The sequence below is a fragment of the Sapajus apella genome, unplaced genomic scaffold, assembly GCF_009761245.1.
Source record: "Sapajus apella isolate SASKATOON/1434 unplaced genomic scaffold, GSC_monkey_1.0 scaffold38, whole genome shotgun sequence".
Classification (NCBI taxonomy): Eukaryota; Metazoa; Chordata; class Mammalia; order Primates; family Cebidae; genus Sapajus; species Sapajus apella.
Window position 1 is genome coordinate 5,433,659 of NW_022436978.1, and position 19,749 is coordinate 5,453,407.

The 19,749-nt window shown below is 47.3% G+C and overlaps 1 protein-coding gene and 1 long non-coding RNA gene across 2 annotated transcripts in view; one reads left to right on the top strand and one right to left on the bottom strand.

Moving 5' to 3' along the window:
* The window catches only part of LOC116564798, an 11,788-nt gene extending 2,449 nt beyond the window's left edge, over positions 1–9,339 (bottom strand). The window contains exon 1 of the long non-coding RNA XR_004275103.1: positions 9,204–9,339. This is a non-coding gene — a long non-coding RNA (uncharacterized LOC116564798). The remainder of the gene's footprint in view (positions 1–9,203) is intronic.
* Positions 1–19,015, top strand: part of NRROS (negative regulator of reactive oxygen species) — a 24,327-nt gene extending 5,312 nt beyond the window's left edge. Inside the window, exons 2-3 of the mRNA XM_032298133.1 lie at positions 13,420–13,540; positions 16,786–19,015. Of these exons, the coding sequence (XP_032154024.1) occupies positions 13,433–13,540; positions 16,786–18,756 (2,079 nt within the window). The 5' untranslated portion in view covers positions 13,420–13,432 and the 3' untranslated portion in view covers positions 18,757–19,015. The remainder of the gene's footprint in view (positions 1–13,419; positions 13,541–16,785) is intronic.
* Positions 19,016–19,749: the final 734 nt, after the last annotated feature.

Genomic DNA, 19,749 nt, shown 5'->3' on the forward strand with positions numbered 1-19,749 from the left:
CTGACCTCGTCATGATCCGCCCACCTTGGTCTCCCAAAGTGCTGGGATTACAGGTGTGAGCCACCGTGCCCGGCCGTCTCTGGCTCCTTTTGAAGGCCTCTGACAGCCCCTATCTTATTTCGTCTCCACAGAAGGCCATGGTGCCATGACATACTCAGGGGCACTGTTCAGAATATCAGGCACCACGTGGCATGGGCACTGACCGTCACCATAGACACTGTCATCAACACCGGGGCCCTGAGGGACTCTGCTGGATCAGCTGTCACCTTCTTGGTTCTTGGATCATGATGGGGGCCCTGGGAGTTCCAAGAGGGGGTCCAGGCAGCTGGGGTGGGGGCTCATGGGATGGCTGTTTACCAACAAATACATACCTGCACCTCCAGTGAACATTCACTTGACACACTCCTCCCAGGAAGCTGCACGTTTAGCACCTCCTGCCTGGGCCTAAGCTCAGTTCTAGTTTTGGCTTCACTAAATACAAGTTATGTGATTTGAGCAATTCACTTTGGCTTTTTTTTTTGAGATGGAGTCTCACTTCTTTGCCCAGGCTGGAGTACAATGGCACGATTTCGACTCACTGCAGCCTCCATCTCCCGGGTTCAAGCATTTCTCCACTTCAGCCTCCCAAGTAGCTGGGATTACAGGCATGTGCCAGCACACCCAGCTAATTTTTGTATTTTTAGTAGAGATAGGGTTTCACTGTGCTGGCTAGGCTGGTCTGGAACTCCTGACCTCGCCATGATCCGCCCACCTTGGCCTCCCAAAGTGCTGGGATTACAGGCGTGAGCCACCGTGCCCGGCCCACTTTGGCTTTTTTGAGTCTTGGATTTCTTATCTGTAAAATGGAAATAGTAAGCAGGGAATCAAACAGATGTGTATACACTGGCTTTATTCACATTAGTCAAAATATCTATCTAAATGTCTATCAATAGTTGAATATAGTGTATGTATATATATACACACACATAAATATATACAATGGAATGTTATTCCACTTTACAAAGGAATGAAATTCTGATACATGCTATTATATGGATAAGCCTTGAAAACATTAGTTAAGTAAAACAAGCTAAAAGGACAAATACTGCATGATTCTACTTATATGAGTACTTGGAACAGGCAAATTCATAGAGAAGGAAAGAATAGTGGTTACCAGAGGGGGGAAGTGGGAAGTTATTCTTTGATAGATAGAGTTTTAGTTTGGGTTTATGGAAAAGTTAGTTGCACAACAATGTGACTCAACTTGATGTCATTGAATTGCACATTTAAAATAGGTTAAGATGGCAAATTTTATGTATATTTTATTGCAATAAAAAATGAACGCCGGGTGCAGTGGCTCACACCTGTAATCCCAGCACTTTGGGAGGCTGAGGCAGGTGGATCACCTGAGGTCAGGAGTTTGAGACCAGCCTGGCCAACATAGTGAAATCCCATCTCTACTAAAAATACAAAAATTAGCCAGGTGTGGTGGTGCATTCCTGTAATCCCAGCTACAGTGAGTTTACAGTGAGCTGAGTTCGAGCCACTGCACTCCAGCCTGGACAACAGAGTGAGACTCTGTCTCCAAAAAAAAAAAGAAAATACAATGCCTACTACATGGAATTATTGCAAATATTACATGAGATCATTTGTCTATAAGAAGCCTTTGCAACCTCAAGTGCTATTATTGTTACTGGCCAATAGCATTAAGTTATAATTCAATTATCTTGGCTTTATCCAAGAATTTCCTAAACATTATTTTTGTATTTTAGGAAGGGAATTTATAAAACTCACATTATTCCTATTCTTTTGTGAATTCAAGTAAGTTCTAGAGAAAGAAAAATCAGCTAAGAACAGCTTGCCAGTATTATTTGAGGGAATATGGAAAGGACAAAATAATCTCCTTTACAATCTGGAAATGACACCATGAAAACTGTATTATTTTTCATCATCACACATATAAACACCTATTGAAGAGCAGTGCATTAAGGCAGATAGAAGTCATTCACTCTTAACTGTGAGCTGCTTTCTGTCTGACTTCAGCGGAGCACACTAAGGCAGAGTCTATCACATCTTTTTTTTCTTTGCTGCTATTGCAGACAATTTCTTTAACAACATATAAACATTATTTCCCCAAATAAAATGTCAAACTTTGTAATCTCAGGATGCTCTTCAATTAAATTGACCCAGAATATTGACAAAGTAGAAACTTTTTTAAAAAGTTAAATCACAGGCTGGGCGAAGTGGCTCCTGCCTGTAATCCCAGCACTTTGGGAGGCCAAGGTGGGTGGATCACTTGAGGTCAAGAGTTCAAGACCAGCCTGGCCAACATGGTGAAGCCCTGACTCTACTAAAAATACATAAATCAGCTGGACGTGATGGTGTAATCTCAGCTACTTGGGAAGCTGAGGCAGGATAATCTCAGCTACTTGGGAGGCTGAGAAAGGAGAATCGCTTGAACTCCAGAGGTGGAGATTGTAGCGCCACTGCACTCCAGCCTGGGTCACAGAGTGAGACTCTGTCTCAAAAAAAAAAAAAAAAGTTAAATCACTCGATATGCATTCTGAAATATTTAGGGGAAAGCATATCAATGACTGCAATGTACTTTGAAATGCACCATGAGGCCAGGCGCAGTGGCTCACGTCTATAATCCCAGCAATTTGGGAGGTCAAGGAGGGTGGATCACCTGAGGTCAGGAGTGCGAGACCAGTCTGTCCAACATGGTGAAACCCTGTCTCTACTAAAAATACAAAAATTAGCCAGGCCTGGTGGTGTGCACCTGTGATCCCAGCTACTTGGGAGGCTAAGGCAGGAGAATCGCTTGAACATGGGAGGCAGAGGTTGCAGTGAGCCAAGATCGTACCACTGCACTCCAGCCTGGGTGACGAAGTAAGACTCCATCTCAAAAAAAAAAAAAAAAAGAAGAAGAAAAGAAAAGAAATGCACTGGGAGTGGTGTTGTGTGCCTATAGTCCTAGCTAATCAGTAGCGTTCGGTGGGAGGATTACTTGAAGCCAGGAGCTTGAGGTTATAGTGTGCTACAATCCCATCTGTGAATAACTACTGCACTCCAGCCTGGGCAACATAGTGAGACCTCTAAAAAAAAAAGAGAAAGAAAGATGGACAGAAGTATAGATAGATGGATAGATGTATGCTGTTGGGGAAAAGTTAAATGACTAACAGTACCTGGTAACTGTTCACATTCCTTGTGAATATGAACTCCTGACCTCAGGTGATCCACCCTCCTTGGCCTCCCAAATTGCTGGGATTATAGACGTGAGCCACTGCGCCTGGCCTCATGGTGCATTTCAAAGTACATTGCAGTCATTGATATACGTTCCCCTAAATATTTCAGAATGCATATCGAGTGATTTAACTTTTTTTTTTTTTTTTGAGACAGAGTCTCACTCTGTGACCCAGGCTGGAGTGCAGTGGCACTACAATCATATAATCATAAAAATCAAATAATAAGAAATTAGAAAACTGCCATAGGAACTATAACTACCTATAATATACTGTCATATGAATTGTTGGATTATTGCTCCACCGAACTATTAGTTTGTGATGAGGAGGTGATACAAGCACTGAGCCTGGCAGGATGAATAAGAGCTTGGCAGGTGAAGAAGAGCAGCATAAGAGCCTTTCCCACAGAGGAAACAGTGTGTGAGCATGCGTGATTTAGTCAAGGACTGCAGGCATTCCAGGATGGCTGGAGCTTATGGTATTGAGGTTAAGCTGATGCAGAAGTCACAGACCTGGGTTTGAATTGCAGCTCTAACATTCTCTAGCTATATGGCCTAAACCTACGTGAGCCTCCATTGACCAAATGTGAAATGGGATGGATAATATTTACCTGCTGGGATTTTTGTGGAAATTATATGTAAAGCACCTGGTATAGCACACGTTCCAAGGTGAGCACTCAGTAAGCATCAGCTGTGGACAGAATCTGGGAGCAATTATACAGAACTTGAATACCAGTGAATTGACTTTTGAAGTGGTCTACTGTCAGGGATCGGTATCATCTCATTCCTCAGTGGTATACTTTCTCAAGGAAACCAACTAGTCAGAGTGGGGGGATATATTTTCATTGTTTTTCCACTGTGGACACTAAGCTTCTGCCATCACCTGGCATTCCCCCCCACAGCCTACCATGGGTGCTGTCTCCCTCCCGGATATCCCAGGGTCCATATACTGCAGCTCCCAGGGGTGGGAGAAGGGACGAAAGCTCCTTCTCCTTCACTGTATTTCCTTCAACACCAGCTTGCTGTTTGCACAGATGAACTCTGCTTTCCCTTTAATTAACACACTACTTTGTCTCACTATAGAAAACATCACCCCCACCTCCAGTGGGGGAGTGTCCTCCCACAGGCCTTGGAGGACTTGGTGGGGGTCCCCCGCTCACTGAACTTCAAGTCCAAAACATTCTCTTATATTGACAAAGGCTTTTGTTTTCTTTCTTTCCTTCTTTTTTTTCTTTTTTTGAGACAGAGTTTCGCTCTTGTTGCCCAGGCTGGAGTGCAATGGCGCAATCTTGGCTCACCATAACCTCCGCCACAGTGATTCTCCTGCCTCAGCTTCCCAAGAAGCTGGGATTACAGGCATGCATCACCACACCTGGCTAATTTTGTATTTTTAGTAGAGATGGGGTTTCTCCATGTTGGTCAGGCTAGTCTCGAACTCCCGACCTCAGATGATCTACCCACCTCGGCCTCCCAAGTGCTGGGATTACAGGGCTGAGCCACCTCGCCTGGCCCTGACAAAGCCTTTTCACACACACTCTCTCATTCAGTCTTGACACAACCCTGTGAGGTCAGCAAGACAAGTGTTGTCCTCCATGGCCACCACCAGAGTGAAGGAGCCAGCCTTGGGCCCAGGTCTCTTTCCCTAGTCCAGGGTCTGTTTTCTACACAGATCCCACCTGTCGCTTCTTACGGAGAAAGGCAGTGGCAGGTAGTCACTCTCTCAGAAGTGACCAGAGGGAACAACCTTGTGATACTGAAGGGAATTAGATGCTAACGTGTTATGTAATTGAGTGCCTATAAGCAGAGATGACTTGGGTCTCTCCTATTGAAAGCTGACAGCAAGGACTCACCACCAGCCACCGCTAACATGCAAGAGCAAGGTGTTAACTCGCAGTGGGAGCAGATTTGTATTTATTAGGACCTGTGGCCAGATGCAGCCTGTGGCCATGGAACAGGACAAGATGAACTGACCTCTGCTGGTTCTGCCAGGCTGATGCTGACCACATGGGAAGCCAGCTGGCTTATTTGTGGCGCTGAGGAAATGAGGGCTGAGCAGGGAGGTGCTCAAAGCGGGCTTCTTACATTGGCTATCTGGAGTCACTGTGGGAAGGGCCCAAGGGAAGAAGGGTTGCTGTGGCCCCTAAATCCCCCTCCAGCTGGAGGCAGAGCCTCATCCATTCCCAGAGAGAGTCTCTTGTCACAAGCCCCGATAGAGCCCTGGCTGACCAGGAGTGCAAGGCTCAGTGGGAACCAGGGATCTGCATTTAACCCTTGTTGGGAACCATCGCATTACCTTCCCCAAGCCGCCATGCGCCTCCCATTTCATCTCTCTGGCCTGAGTGCTGGCACCTCCATATGGTGGTGAGTAGTCCCTTCAGAAACGCTGCAGTTCTTCTCGGAAGGATGGTCAGTTACTAAACTTCAATGAATGTGCATTTACTAGAAGGGCCACGTGCAACAAAACTGATCTTTCTCATGCAAATCCTCAGGACCACACATTCAACGAGCACTCCAAGAAATTCAAGTGATACAACTCCTCACTGATTTGCCTAGGCTCAGAGGGAGATCCAAGTCCTAACGGCCAATGTGAAGGGTCCCAGTGGTACAGCTGGGTGATTACAGGCAGTAAGAGTAGTAAAGACTACTTTTTGAACACTCTTTTTGAAATTGTCTTTTTTTTTTTTTTCCAGACAGAGTCTTGCTCTGTTTCCCAGGCCGGAGTGCAGTGGCAGGATCTCCTCACTGCAACCTCCACCTCCTGGGTTTAAGTGATTCTCCTGCCTGTAATCCCACAACTCTGGGAGGCCAAGGCGGGCAGATCATGAGGTCAGGAGGTCAAGACCAGCCTGGCCAATATGGTGAAACCCCATCTCTACTAAAAATACAAAAATTAGCCAGACGTGGTGGTGGGTGCCTGTAATTCCAGCTACTCAGGAGGCTAAGGCAGGAGAATCACTTGAAACTGGAAGGCTGAGATTGCAGTGAGCCGAGATCATGCCACTGCACTCCAGCCTGGACAACAAGAGTGAAATGCTGTCTCAAAAAAACAAAAAACCATATGGTATCCTGGATTAAATGTTCATAGCAGCATTATAAATAACAGCCAAAGAGTAGAAACAACCCAAATGTCCACCAACTGATGAATGAATGGATAAACTAAATCTGAAATATTTATAAAATGGAATATAAATTAGCCGTAAAAAGAATGAAGTACTGATGTATTCTACAAGAATGAACTTTGAATACATTATGTTAGGTAAAAGAAGCCAGACACAAGAAGTCACATATTATATGATTCTATTTTTATGAAATGTCTAGAATAGGCAAATCCATAGAGACAGAAATTAGACTAGTAGTTCCCAGGGGCCGGGGGAAGGTAGAAATGGCAGCAGACTGCCAATAATATGACGGTTCTTTTTGGGGCAATGCGAATCTTATGGAATTAGATACTGGTGATGGAGGCTTCAACTTTGTGAACGTCCTACAAATCACTAAAGTGTACAAGTTAAAGGGTAAATTTGATGGTATGTGAATCATATCTCAGTTTTAAAAATATATATTTTATGGCCTATATTTAGAGAAAGGGACTGGACTACATGGTATCTTTCCAAAAGTTTTAAGGAACTCCCGTAAATTTGATAGCTAGTTTAAAAAAATTTTTGATAGCTAGTTATGAAAATAATCCAAACCTCAATTATCAAAGGTTGAATAGTTTTCAGATTGAATTTAAAGTTTGGGCCAAATGTCACTCTGCCTTTCTCCTCCCTCCCTCCTTCTCTTATTACCTTTACCAGGTTATGTTTTTTTCTTTTTTTAGAGACGGAGTCTCACTCTGTCACCCAGGCTGGAGTGCAGTGGTGTGATCTCAGCTCACTGCAACCTCTGCCTCCCGGGTTCAAGTGATTCTCCTGCCTCAGCCCCCTGAGTAGCTGGGATTACAGGAGCCTACCACCACACCCAGGTGGTTTTTTGTATTTTCAGTAGAGACAGGGTTTCACTGTGTTGGCTAGGCTGGTCTCAAACTTTTGACCTCATGATCCACCCACTTTGGCCTCCCAAAGTTCTGGGATTACAAGCATGAGCCACCGCACCCGGCCCTTTTACTAGGTTATGTTTTAAGCAATAAATAGATTTCACAAAACTATTTGCCTGGTGTAAGAATGATTTCTCCAAGCAAAACTGCAAATAAAATTAGTTTATGCACAGATTTTTAAAACTATGATAATTTGTCAGTACTCAAAAGAAGTCATTTGTCCTAGGTTACATAAGTCTAATCAGTATTACAGTGCCCTCTTTACAAACAACTTGTACATGTTAATTTTTTGTAACTGTTATTTTACATGAAATTTTAAACTTACAGAAAAGCTGCAAGAATACTACAAAGATTCCCATAGCTCTTCCCCAATTGTTAACATTTGCTTTCTCTTTCTCAATGGATAGATAAATAGATAATTGATAGATGATAGATAGATAGATAGATAGATAGATAGATAGATACACATATATATATACACACATTTAATTTTGTTTCAGTGTGTATTTTCTAAGATAAAAAATCCAGGAAGTTTACATTGAGGGCCAAGTGTGGTGGCTCACGTCTATAATCTTAGCACTTTGAGAGACCTAGGAGGTTGGATCCCCTGAGCCCAGAAGTTCAAGACCAGCCTGGGCAACATTGCAAAACCCAGTTTTTGTTATTGTTGTTGTTGATGTTGTTTTAGATGGAGTCTCGCTCTGTTGCCAGGCTGGAGTGCAGTGGTGCAATCTCTGCTCATTGCAACCTCCGCCTCCCAGGTTCAAGTTTTTCTTCTGCCTCAGCCTCCCAAGTAGCTGGGACTACAGGCGCATACCACTAGGGCCAGCTAATTTTTGTTGTGGTGGTTTTGTTTTGTTTTGTTTGAGACGGAGCCTTGCTCTGTCACCCAGGCTGGCGTGCAATGACGTGATCTTGGCTCACTGCAACCTCTGCCTCCCTGGCAAGTGATTTTCCTGCCTCAACCTCCTGAGCAGCTGGGATTACAGATGCATGCCACCATGCTCAGCGAATTTTTGTATTTTTAGTAGAGATGGGGTTTCACCATGTTGGCCAGGCTGGTCTTGAACTCCTGACCTCATAATCTGCCCACCTTGGCCTCCCAAAGTCCTAGGATTACAGGCATGAGCCACAGTGCCCAGCCATTTTTGTATTTTTTTATAAAGACAGGATTTTGCCACTTTGTTCAGGCTGGTCTTGAACTCCTGAGATCAAGCGATCCACCCCCCTTGGCCTCCTAAATTGTTGGGATTACAGGCATGAGCCAGCGCACCTGATCACAAACAATTTCCAAAGCAAAGGAGACTCTTTGCAGCTGCTGTATGTTCTGCTTCCTCACTGTCAGTGTTCTCTTGTTACAAAATACAATCATCTCCATTCATGTTGTTTTTATGAATGAATCGGTTTTTACCACTGTCTTCCTATGACCAGGTCTAGAAAACCATGTTGTCTTATCTGCCTAAAAAGGCAACATCACATCTTCATGGAGAAGGGATGGCTATGCAGTAGACTCACAGCGTTCCATCATAACTAGTTAGAATGCATCAGTTTTGGGCCATACGCGGCGGCTCATGCCTGTAATCCTAGCATTTTGGGAAGCCATGGCGGGCAGATTATGAGGTCAGGAGTTTGAGACCAGCCTGGCCAATATGGTGAAACCCTGTCTCTACTAAAAATACAAAATTTAGCCTGGCATACTGGTGCGTGCCTGTAGTCCCAGCTACTTAGGAGGCTGAGCCAGAATGGCTTGAATGTGGGAGGCGGAGGTTGCAGTAAACCAAGATCGCGCTACTGCACTCCAGACTAGGACACAGGGACAGAGCGACAGAGCGAGACTCCATCTCAAAAAATAATAAAAAAATAAAATAAAAAGAATCCATCAGCTTTCCAAATGGACCAAACCTTGTCAAGACAGAGCAATAGGCAACTCAGGGTCCCAGGAACACTCACCAGCTGGCAGCCCCTTGGGAAGCTGTTGGGCTTTCCACCTGTTCTGCTTGTTGGGCACATGCTGGCTTAGATGCCCTCTTACAGCTGCAGGCACTGTGGCGTGATCCTCACCCCTGAGGTTGTGTGGGAGGAGAGGAAGCAGCCCTGTGCACACAGGGAATGAGTCATGGATTTTGCAGTGAGATATGGCAAGCAGATTGTTTACCTTGGACTCTTGGCAGTGCCGTGGCTCTGAGGAAGCTCTCTGCACCTACACACTCTAGGAAGAGTGTTTCTCCACCTCAGTGGTCTCTATTTTGACAGCCTTTTATTTCTTTACAGTCATTACATACCTTTAAGTTAGCACTGGGTCATGTCTATTCTCACTTACATGATTGTATCAGTCAGGGTCCAATCAGGAAACAGAAACTGCCCAGATTATCTAAAACAGAGGATATTTAATTCAAGAAAGTGGCAATGCATGATGGAAGAGGCTGAGAAGCCAAGCAGCAAATACACAGTCAACATGGTGATGAGCAACTTCAGGAAGCCTCTTATCTCACCTAGGTAGGGTAAGGATAAGAGGAGGAGGTGGGCCAGGTGTGGTGGCTCATGCCTGTAATACCTGTACTTTGGGAGGCCGAAGTGGGTGGATCACCTGAGGTCGTGAGTTCGAGACCAGGCTGGCCAACATGGTGAAAGCCCATCTCTACTAAAAATGCAAAAATTAGCCAGGCCTGGTGGCACGCGCCTATAATCCCAGCTACTCAGGAGGTTGAGGCAGGAGAATCGCTTGAACCCAGGAGGCAGGGGTTGTAGTGAGCCGAGATTACGACATTGTACTCCAGCCTGGGCAACAAGAGCAAAACTCCATTTCAAAAAAACCGAATAAAACAAAGCAAAAATACAAAGAGGAGGAGGTGGTGTCACTTCTGGATGTCTCTGTCCAAGGCAGAGAGGAAGGGAGAGATAGACCCTGGATTCTTTCTACCCTCTGCTCTCTGACCTCCCAGTAGTATCTTCCATTGACTAAACCAGCTGGAGGCAAGGTGACAGCAGAGTTTGGGATTCAGAGCCTTCAGAAGTCAGAGCCCTGCCACACCCAGCAGAGCAGGGAAGGGGAAGGCATGGCTCTGGGGACAAACTGCTCTCAGCCAGCATAGTCATCTGTGCCCAAGGTTAGCCTTGCTCTGCAATTTACGATGTACAGTTTTTAATCTAACCTTCCTGCATACCTTTTACACATCTAGCTGGTATAATTCATCCTTCCAGTCACATTACTCATGCCTTTATTTTAGAGTTTGTGTATCTGTTGAATTATCTTGGAGATTACACAGGAATAACCAGCACTCAATCAGCTCACTGGTGTTTGGAACTCATAAGTAATAATTGTGTCACTCGCTACCTTCACAGCTAAGGAAGCACTTTCACATATGTGAGACTGGTTTATTCTCATGCAGCTCTGGAATAGTTATTATTATTCCCACTTTGTAGACAGATTCTCTGAGTCTTGGACACTTTGTTTGAATTCCTGCAGAACAAACAATGAATAACAGAGGCAGAATTCAAACTCTGTTCTGTTTGGTTCCAAACTCCATAATCTTCCCATGATATCCTGCTGCTTCCTGCCAGAAGGACCTGCCCAGGGCCACAGCAAGTTTTTCTGGGCTGGTGTGCTGAATTTAGGAGGAAGAAGAGGATATGTTTTAAACTTGCAAAATTCTTGATGACCCATAAATTAAAATGCCCCTCCTGGATGTGACACGTGGCCTATCTTGCCTTCCAATCTGAAGGTTACTTTCTCGCTGAAGGACCTACACTCTTTCCGCTTACACATCTAGATTCAGTTCTTCAATATACAGGGCTTGCTGTTCTAGAAAGATCGAAGTCGGCCAGGTACAGTGGCTCACGCCTATAATTCCAGCACTTTGAGAGGCTGAGGCAGGCAAATCATGAGGTCAGGAGTTCGAGACCAGCCAGGCCAACATGGTGAAACCCCGGTTCTATTAAAAATACAAAAATTAGCCAGGTGTGGTGTCAGGTGCTTGTAATCTCAGCTACTTGGGAGGCCGAGGCAGGAGAATCACTTGAACCCGGGAGGCGGAGGTTGCAGTGAGCCAAGACTGTGCCACTGCACTCCAGCCTGGGTGACAGAGTAAGACTTCGTCTCAAAAAAAAAAAGAAAGAAAGAAAGATCAGAGTCACAGAAGTGGGTACCAACCCATGCCTGACAGAGGCAGGCAGGGAGGAAAGGAGGGTTCTTATCTCCCCATTTCCTGTCAATAAAATTCGGGATGCACAGTGAAGTTTGAATGTCAGATAAACAATTTGTTGGTATAAGGATGTATCTAGCATTGAAATGATGCCTTGTAATTTGCTAAATCTGAAACTATGCAGCCTTATTTCATAGTGGGCAGTGATGGTGATCCCAGGTTTCAGAGGAAGGGTGCTGGGGAGATCCTGAGGTCAGGAGCCCATACAGCTCTGCTTTTGCCCTCTATGCCCTGTGCCAGCCACAAGGTAATGATTCCTGTGCGGGTGCAGAGGTGGGTCTGGGAGGGGATTCCCAGTGTCTGGCAAGTTCTGGTGAATTCTGCATTGGAGGTTCTCTCTGTAGTAAGGGAGTTGGCCTGGCCTGAAGTGAAAGCTGACTTACCCAGTTTCACTTAGCTCTTCAGCTAGTCTGTTTTCCCTGGTGAGCATTCAGATCTCAAGAAGAAGGTAAAATGAGCCTTCAGGATACCTAAATGCATTTGAAGAAAGGAAAGAGGAGGGGTGGAGGAGGGCTTACATGTGCCCAGCGAAAGGCCCTTGAGTAGCTGGAGTGGACAGGTGGGGTGAGCTGGTGCTGCGGGCCCAGGATAAGGTCGGAGGGTGGACACGGGGCCTCGGGTGGATGTCAAAGAAGGGGACAGAATGGAATGCTCTTGCCTCTGGGTCTGCAGAATGCAGAGCTGGGGCGTGCACCGGGTGTCAGGTCCCCAGCAGGGCAGCAGTGAATGCAGCCTCACTGTCGGGAGAAACTGCCCCGCACACTCATCAGGAGCTCAGGGAGCGAGGTGGGGCTGCTCTCAGCTCTACCGCTAAGGTCATCCGCAACCTCAAGTAAGCAGGCAGTATCGCTGGGTCTTTGTGCACTTAACAAATGTGATGGTGGGAGATATATTGCATTTCCCTTATGGCTCCTCTTATTTCTGAATCTCTCCTGGTAGGTATGTAATTTCAAGCCTTCTCATGACTGCTGTTCTGTGTGCACTGGCCAGGCAAGAGGGCTGGCAACCACATTTCATTAATCATCTTTATTCTATCTGAAGATTGCTTCTTCATTTTCCCCTCCATTTTCTCCCCTATCCAGGCAAAATATCAAAACTCTTCTTTTCTTTTGAGACAGAGCCATAGGGAAATGCAATATATCACCCAGGCTGGAGTGCAATGGCACTATCTCAGCTCACTGCAACCTCCACCTCCCAGGTTCAAGCGATTCTCCTGCCTCAGCCTCCTGAGTAGCTGGAATTACAGGCGGGTGCCACCACGGCCAGCTAATTTTTGTATTTTTAATAGAGACAGGATTTCACCATGTTGGTCTGGCTGGTCTCGAACTCCTAACCTCGTGATCTGCCCGCTTCAGCCTCCCAAAGTGCTGAGATTACAGGTGTGAGCCACCATGCCCAGCTAAACCTCTTTTTCAAAGGGCCCCAGTCAAATGAGTTAACCAAAGATATCAATGCTTTTGTAAAAGCTGCCTGTCAGCAAGATGATTAGTAACTCTGTGGGACAGAGGCTACGATTCATATTTCAGTCTCAGTTCAGTCTTCCAACTATTCATTCATTCACTCAGCAAATACTTCCTGAGCTCATGGGATGCATCAGGGTGACTGGAGCTGGAGGCAGAATTACAAAATATGGGAAACTCCAGGTGACTGGAAACCTGGTTACTCAAGCTTTTGCTTCTCCCTTTGTGCTGGACTCACTGAAGTTTAGTGTTCAGCCACCCATCCATCAAATGGTAAGAGGCAAAATGAAATTGAGTTCTTGTCAACAGTTTCAGTGAAAGGCTGGAAGGTTTGGCTAAATGGAGGCATTTGAGTAACCTGTGGGTTACATCTCTATGGAGCTGTGAGCTCTGCAGAGCTCCAAGACCACATAGAATTGGAACTGGCTCCTTTTCCCAAGAATACAAAGCAGCCCTCTGGGATGGCCTTCTCTTACTTGCTTCTTCCTTGCTCTCTGTCCACAGGGCTGCCCTTGAGATGGAGTTGTTGCCCTTTTGGCTCTGCCTCGGTTTTCACTTCTTGACAGTGCACTGGAGGAACAGAAGTGGAACAGCCACAGCAGCTTCCCAAGGGGGCTGCAAGTTGGTGAGTTTTCCCTTAAACCTTGATTTGTCAGTTGCTCCTGTCCTGACAAGGTTTGGTCCATTTGGAAAGCTGACAGATTGTCCATCAGGAAGGGCAGAGAATGAAGAAGGCTGAATCACTCTGTGCATGCCTAGCACAATGCCATGTGCAGCCGCTCTTTAACCACAGGATTTTAAGATGCTGCCTGAGAAAAGCCAGGCAGTCCCTGCCCCACCCCTCTCATATCTGCTGAGGACAGGAGGCATCTGAGACCAGCCTAGGGCAGCCTCCTGGAAAAAGAACAACTTGTTAAAAATCTGGATGATTCAGGTTGGGTGCAGTGGCTCATGCGTGTAATCCCAGCACTTTGGGAGGCTTAGGCAGGCAGATCACTTGAGCCCAGGAGTTCGAGACCAGCCTGGGCAACATGGCAAAACCACATCTCTACAAAATACAAGAATCAGTCAGATGTGGTGGCACGCACCTATAGTTCCAGCTACTCTGCAGGCTGTGGTGGGAAGATGGTCTGAGCCGGGGAAGTGGAGGTTGCAATGAGCTGAGATCATGCCCCTGCCCTCCAGCCTAGGTGATAGAGCCAGACCTTGTTTTAAAAAAAAAAAAATGCCAGGAGTGGTGGCTCACACCTGTAATCCCAGCACTTTGGGAGGGCAAAGTGGACGGGTCGCCTGAGGTCAAGAGTTCGAGACCATCCTGGCCAACATGGTGAAACCCCGTCTCTACTAAAAATACAAAATTTTGCCGAGTGTGTTGGCACACGCCTGTAGTCCCAGCTACTTGCAAGGCTGTGGCAGGAGAATTGCTTGAACCTGGGAGGCGGAGGTTGCAGTGAGCTGAGATCGCACCACTGCACTCTGGCCTGGCGACAGAGACTCCGTCTCAAAACACAAACAAACAAAAAATTACAAAAATTAGCCGGGCGTGGTGGCATATGCTTGCAATCCCAGCTACTGGGAAGCCTGAGGCAGAAGAATCACTTGAATCCAGAAGGCAGAGGTTGCAGTGAGCCAAGATCACACCACTTCACTCCAGCCTGAGCCACAGAGTGAGACTCTGTCTCAAAAAAAAAAAAAAAATAGAAAACAGCAGCAATAAAAAACCCTGGATGATTGAGCTGCATCAATGGTATGAGAATCTCTGGGTGAGGTACATTAAAGTTGGAGAAGCCCACCTCGGAGTTTGTGGACAAGTCGACAGCTAAGGCTTATATAGCTGTGGGAAGGGCTTGCTTCCAGGCTGCACTGCAGAACAACAGCCTGGACCATGCTCAGGCCAAGAAGACCCAGACAGTGGATACCCAAGCCTTTACAGGTACCTTCTCCAGGGCTTTCATCCTATATGTGGAAATACACTTGGGTCAAAACTGAGACATTTCCAGGAATTTTCTCCTTCACCTATAACAATGATATCAAAAGTCTGCTCAAGAAACATATTTAGGCTGGGCGCAGTGGCTCACGCCTGTAATCCCAACACTTTGGGAGGCCAAGATGGGAGGATCACGAGGTCAAGAGTTTGAGACTAACCTGGCCAACATGGTGAGACCCCGTCTCTACTAAAAATACAAAACTTAGCTGGGCATGGTGGCGGGGGCCTGTAATCGTAGCTACTCGGGAGGCTGAGGCAAGAGAATCACTTGAACCCAGGAGGCGGAGGTTGCAGTGAACTGATATCATGCCACTGCACCCCAGCCTGGGTGACAGAGCAAGACTTCATCTCAAAAAACAAACAAAAACACTTTTTTCCTAGACACCTAAATGACATCCTATGGCTGATTGTTGTCTTTGCCAATTTTGCAAATCATGGGGCTCAATTGAAGTATCCTGGCGTGTGTGCTTTCTGCAATATGACCTGGGTGGCCTCCTTATTCTGCACTATCAGAGTAGAACCCTGCTCAGCAAAAGCACTGAATTGGGCAGAGCCCTGGGCTCCAGTCCCAACACTGCCACTGGCTCTTCACTTCTCCCCTCCAGACCCACTTTACTTCCCTGTACAATTCAGGATGGTGACAAGCTCTCAGGTCCTTTTAAACTGTGATATTTATCAATCCAGAATGTAGGGGAGCCTCCCAGGCAAAGCAACTTTGGGTGAATGAAGATGTTGCCATAGCACAGGTTGTGCCTCACTGGCTCTGGGGTTATGCAATAGTCGTAACAGTCGGTGGAGACCCGTCACCAAGTGCCGGCTGTGTACCAGGCGCTGTGTTAAGCACTTCAGGAGCAGCCACTGGTTTGATCTCACAGCAATGCTCTGAAGCAGATATTATTTGTTTCTCCATATTTCAGAGGAATTAACAAACTTAGACTAAATGATTTGCCCAAGGACACACAGAAATAAATGACAGAGGTGGGATTCAACTCCAGGCAGAAATCCTGTCCTCAATCCCCATAGTTAAAACCAGTTTGCAAGTAGAGTTGTGACCTCTCAGCACCTGAGGAACAGGGGCTTGGATCTTCTCTCTTTTTTTATTTTTTGAGGCAGTCTCGCTCTGTCACATGGGCTGGAGTGCAGTGGCACCATCCTAGCTCACTGCAACCTCTGCCTCCTGGATTCAAGCAATTCTCGTGTCTCAGCCTCTCAAGTAGCTGGGATTATGGGCTAATTCTTATATTTTTAGTAGAGACAGGGTTTCACCATGTTGACCAGGCTGGTCTTGAACCCCTGGCCTCAAGTGATCTGCCCAACTCTGCCTCCCGGTGTGCTGGGATTACAGTGTGAGCCACTGTGCCTGTCTTCTCTAACATTCTGTGTTTTAAATGAGGCCTGGAATTTGGCTCCTAGCTGACCATTTAAGAGTGAAATAGGACAATGTAAAGAACATTCTTTTTCTTTTTTGAGATGAAGTCTCGCTCTGTTGCTCAGGCTGGAGTGCAATGGTGCGATCTTGACTCACTGCAACCTCCACCTCCGGGGTTCAAGTGATTCTCCTGTCTCAGCCTCCCAAGTATCTGAGATTACAGATGTCTACCACCACACCTGGCTAATTTTTAGTAGAGACGAGGTTTCACCATGTTGGCCATGCTAGTTTTGAACTCCTGACCTCAAGTGATCTGCCTGCCTCAGCCTTCCAAAGTGCTAGGATTACAGGCATGAGCCACTGCACCCGGCCTTTTCTAGCCTATTTTAAAATAAGAACTCCTAGAGCCATCCCCAGCAGTTGCAGGGACAGTCTGATAAATGAACTAGGTTTCTATGCATAAATGCCTGCCTCTGGGCCTCCTTCCTGCTGACCAGTGTGGTTTTGGCCGCAGGTAGGTGGAGCCGCTGACTGCCGAGGGCAGAGCCTTGCTTCGGTGCCCAGCAGCCTCCCACCCCACGCCCAGACGCTCATCCTGGATGCCAACCCCCTCAAGACCCTGTGGAATCACTCCCTCCAGCCTTATCCTCTTCTGGAGAGCCTCAGCCTACACAGCTGCCACCTGGAACGCATGGACAGAGGCGCCTTCCAGAAGCAAGGCCACCTGCGCAGCCTAGCCCTGGGGGACAACTGCCTCTCAGAGAACTACAAGGAGACAGCAGCCGCACTCCATGCCTTGCGGAGTCTGCGGAGGCTGGACTTGTCAGGAAACTCCCTGACAGAGGACATGGCGGCCCTCATGCTCCAGAACCTCTCCTCGCTGCAGTCCGTGTCCCTTGCAAGGAACACCATCCTGCGGCTGGATGACTCCGTCTTTGAGGGTCTGGAGCATCTCTGGGAGCTGGATTTGCAGAGGAACTACATCTTTGAGATTGAGGGAGGTGCTTTTGACAGCCTGACTGAGCTGAGGCACCTCAACCTGGCCTACAACAACCTCCCCTGTATCGTGGACTTCCGGCTCACGCAGCTGCGGTTCCTCAATGTCAGCTACAATGCCCTGGAGTGGTTCCTTGCGAGCGGGGGTGAGGATGCCTTTGAGTTGGAGACGCTGGACCTGTCTCACAATCAGCTGCTGTTTTTCCCTCTCCTGCCCCAGTCCAGCAAGTTGCATACCCTCCTGCTGCATGACAACAACATGGGCTTCTACCGGGACCTGTACAACACCTCGTCACCAAGGGAGATGGTAGCCCAGTTCCTCCTCGTGGACGGCAATGTGACCAACATCACCACCGTCAACCTCTGGGAGGAATTTTCCTCCAGCGACCTCTCAGATCTCCGCTTCCTGGACATGAGCCAGAACCAGTTCCAGTACCTGCCAGATGGCTTCCTGAAAAAAATGCCTTCCCTCTCCCACCTGAACCTCAACCAGAATTGCCTGATGACGCTTCACATTCGGGAGCACGAGCCCCCAGGGGGGCTCACCGAGCTGGACCTGAGCCACAACCAGCTTTCGGAGCTGCACCTGGCTCCAGGGCTCACCAGCTGCCTGGGAAGCCTGCGTTTGTTCAACCTGAGCTCCAACCAGCTTCTGGGCATCCCTCCTGGCCTCTTTGCCAATGCCAGGAACATCACTACACTTGACATGAGCCACAATCAGATCTCACTTTGTCTCCCGCTAGCTGCCTCGGACCAGGTGGGACCCCCCAGCTGTGTGGATTTCAGGAATATGGCATCTTTAAGGAGCCTCTCTCTGGAGGGCTGTGGGCTGGGGGCATTGCCAGATGGCCCATTCCAAGGGACCTCCCTCACCTACTTAGACCTCTCAAGCAATTGGGGGGTTCTGAATGGGAGCCTTGCCCCACTCCGGGATGTGGCCCCCATGTTACAGATCCTGTCTCTCAGGAACATGGGCCTCCACTCCAGCTTTATGGAGTTGGACTTCTCTGGGTTTGGGAATCTGAGGGAATTAGATCTGTCGGGAAATTGCTTGACCACCTTCCCAAGGTTTTGGGGCAGCCTGGCCCTGCAGACCCTGGATCTCCGTAGAAACTCGCTCACAGCCCTTCCCCAGAAGGCTGTATCTGAGCAGCTCTTGAGAGGTCTGCAGACCATCTACCTCAGTCAGAATCCATATGACTGCTGTTGGGTGGACGGCTGGGGAGCCCTGCAGCATGGGCAGACCGTGGCCGACTGGGCCATGGTCACTTGCAACCTCTCCTCCAAGATCATCCATGTGAAGGAGTTGTCAGGAGGCGTGCCTTGGGACTGTAAGTGGCAGCGGCTAGACCTGGGCCTGCTCTACCTCGTGCTCATCCTCCCCAGCTGCCTCACCCTGCTGGTGGCTTGCACCATCATTGTTCTCACTTTTAAGAAGCCTCTGCTTCAGGTAATCAAGAGCCGCTGCCACTGGTCCTCCGTATACTGACCCAGCTGTGTGCCAAGTCTCAACATTTGGTCTGCATGTAGGGGGACATTTTCTCTACTAGCTTTCAAGATGTGATGCAGAGGCCAAGTCTGATGAATTGAAGTTTCAATTAAAATTTAAAATGATTCCATTCCTTCTTCTCCCCCAACTTCTTTTTCCATCCTTATAATTCATCCTCATTATCTTGGTAAAATATTTATTAAGTGACATTTTATAGAAATAAAAGACAATGTGTCTCATAAATATTTTTTAAGTTAAATACACTTTGCGTTTCTTTTTTAAATGTTCTTTAGTGGTTTCCCTTGGATTATTTTTTAGTGTCTTTCCCTTGGTGACATCCATGGAGCTGAAGGGTAGCAATTCAATGCTAGAAATGGTGAGAGGCCGTGCCCTGGGGATTCACCAAGGACAAAAATTTCATAGCACAACAACAGCAACAAAGAATTTCAAAGCACAGCTGGAGGGTCTGACATAAGATCATAAAATGAGGACTCTCACCTGCTGTGTGACTGGCCACTGCAGTCAGAACTGGCCTGTGATCCCAGCACTTTGGGAGGCTGAGGCGGTTGGATCGCCTGAGGTCAGGAGTTCGAGACCAGCTTGGCCAACATGGTGAAACCCTGTCTCTACTAAAAGTATAAAAATTAGCCAGGTGTAGTGGTGTGTGCCTATAAGCTCAGCTACTCCGGGGGCGGTGGTGGGGGAGCGCTGAGATAGGAGAATTGCTTGAACCAGGGAGGCAGAGGTTACAGTGAGCCCAGATTGCAACATTGCTCTCCAGCCTGGGCACCAAGAGCGAGACTCTGTCTCAAAAGATAAAAAACGAATGGACCTCTGGCAGGGCCCTTTCGAGGTGTCCTGGCTTCACACCTGGAGTCTCTGGCAGACAGACATGACTCTTCCATGGAGAAACTAAGAGAAAACAACTGGCCCCGAGTTTATCCAGTCAGTAAGCTGGATACAGTCCTCGTTCTGAAGCGAGGTAAAGAGGAA